At 34.3% G+C, this 927-nt stretch overlaps 1 protein-coding gene across 1 annotated transcript in view; it reads left to right on the top strand.

The window, feature by feature from the left end:
- The window catches only part of LOC106876414 (coiled-coil domain-containing protein 154), a 35,781-nt gene that overhangs the window by 2,337 nt on the left and 32,517 nt on the right, over positions 1-927 (top strand). The window contains exon 2 of the mRNA XM_014924955.2: positions 690-886. Coding sequence (XP_014780441.2) covers positions 690-886 — 197 coding nt within the window. The remainder of the gene's footprint in view (positions 1-689; positions 887-927) is intronic.

Below are 927 nucleotides of genomic sequence, written 5' to 3'. Positions count from 1 at the left end.
ATTTATTTGAAAATATAGGTACAACAAAGAGGCAGACATTAGAAAAAAAAAGATTATTATATAACTTGGTATTTATTAATCATAAAAAGAATTCCAAGTTTATTGTAAAGGAATTCGTAAACCTCAAAAATCTCTTTTAGTGTCAAGCTTACAATAACAATGATCCACTTTCCAAAATTTTACATCAAATCAAAAGTCAGATAGGATTGCATTACACTACTAGCGTATCCATGTCATCAAACACGACAATACTTTATTAATTATAATTTCTAGAATAGGCACGAGTCCAGAAGTTTGCAGTTAGGAGACAGTCAGCCGTTTAAATCGATTCTGGTACATGGCGGTTCTCGCAGTACTTAACGAGTATTATATTCATTCTGGGCGAAAGTAAAGAATACGTACACCCGGTGGTTAGGATTATGGTTAAGGTTTACGGTTAGGGTTAGGGTTAGGGTTTAGGGTTAAGTTTAAGGTTTTTGTTACGCCGAAAACCGGTGGTGCACGTATTCTTTACCTCCGCCTCATTCTGTACCGCGGGAGTCACTGGTGATACACACAGTAGACAAAGTATTAAATAAAACAGTCCCGGTCTTGTTTGGTTTTATCATCAAATCACTCATTTTCTTTTATCTGTTCATTGATCTATTAATTTATCATATTTAACTTTTGTTTGAAACATGCCCGGCTAGAATTCAAGAACTTCAAATGGAGTTGGAATCTGTGATCCAGGATAAGAAACAATTAGAAATGTTAATGACCGAACTTTCTGGAAATCTTCGTCAGGTGACTTCCAGGATCGATTCTCAACATTCAAAACTCTCAAATACTGTTAGTGAAGTTATAATGACTACAAAACGATTGGAAAATGAACAGAGAGTGGCTGTACGTATCAAAGCTCTTGTTTGTTTTATATATATATATATATAT

The sequence above is a fragment of the Octopus bimaculoides genome, chromosome 6 (genome assembly GCF_001194135.2).
Source record: "Octopus bimaculoides isolate UCB-OBI-ISO-001 chromosome 6, ASM119413v2, whole genome shotgun sequence".
In the NCBI taxonomy this organism is placed as follows: Eukaryota; Metazoa; Mollusca; class Cephalopoda; order Octopoda; family Octopodidae; genus Octopus; species Octopus bimaculoides.
This window is presented reverse-complemented; position numbering and strand designations above follow the sequence as displayed.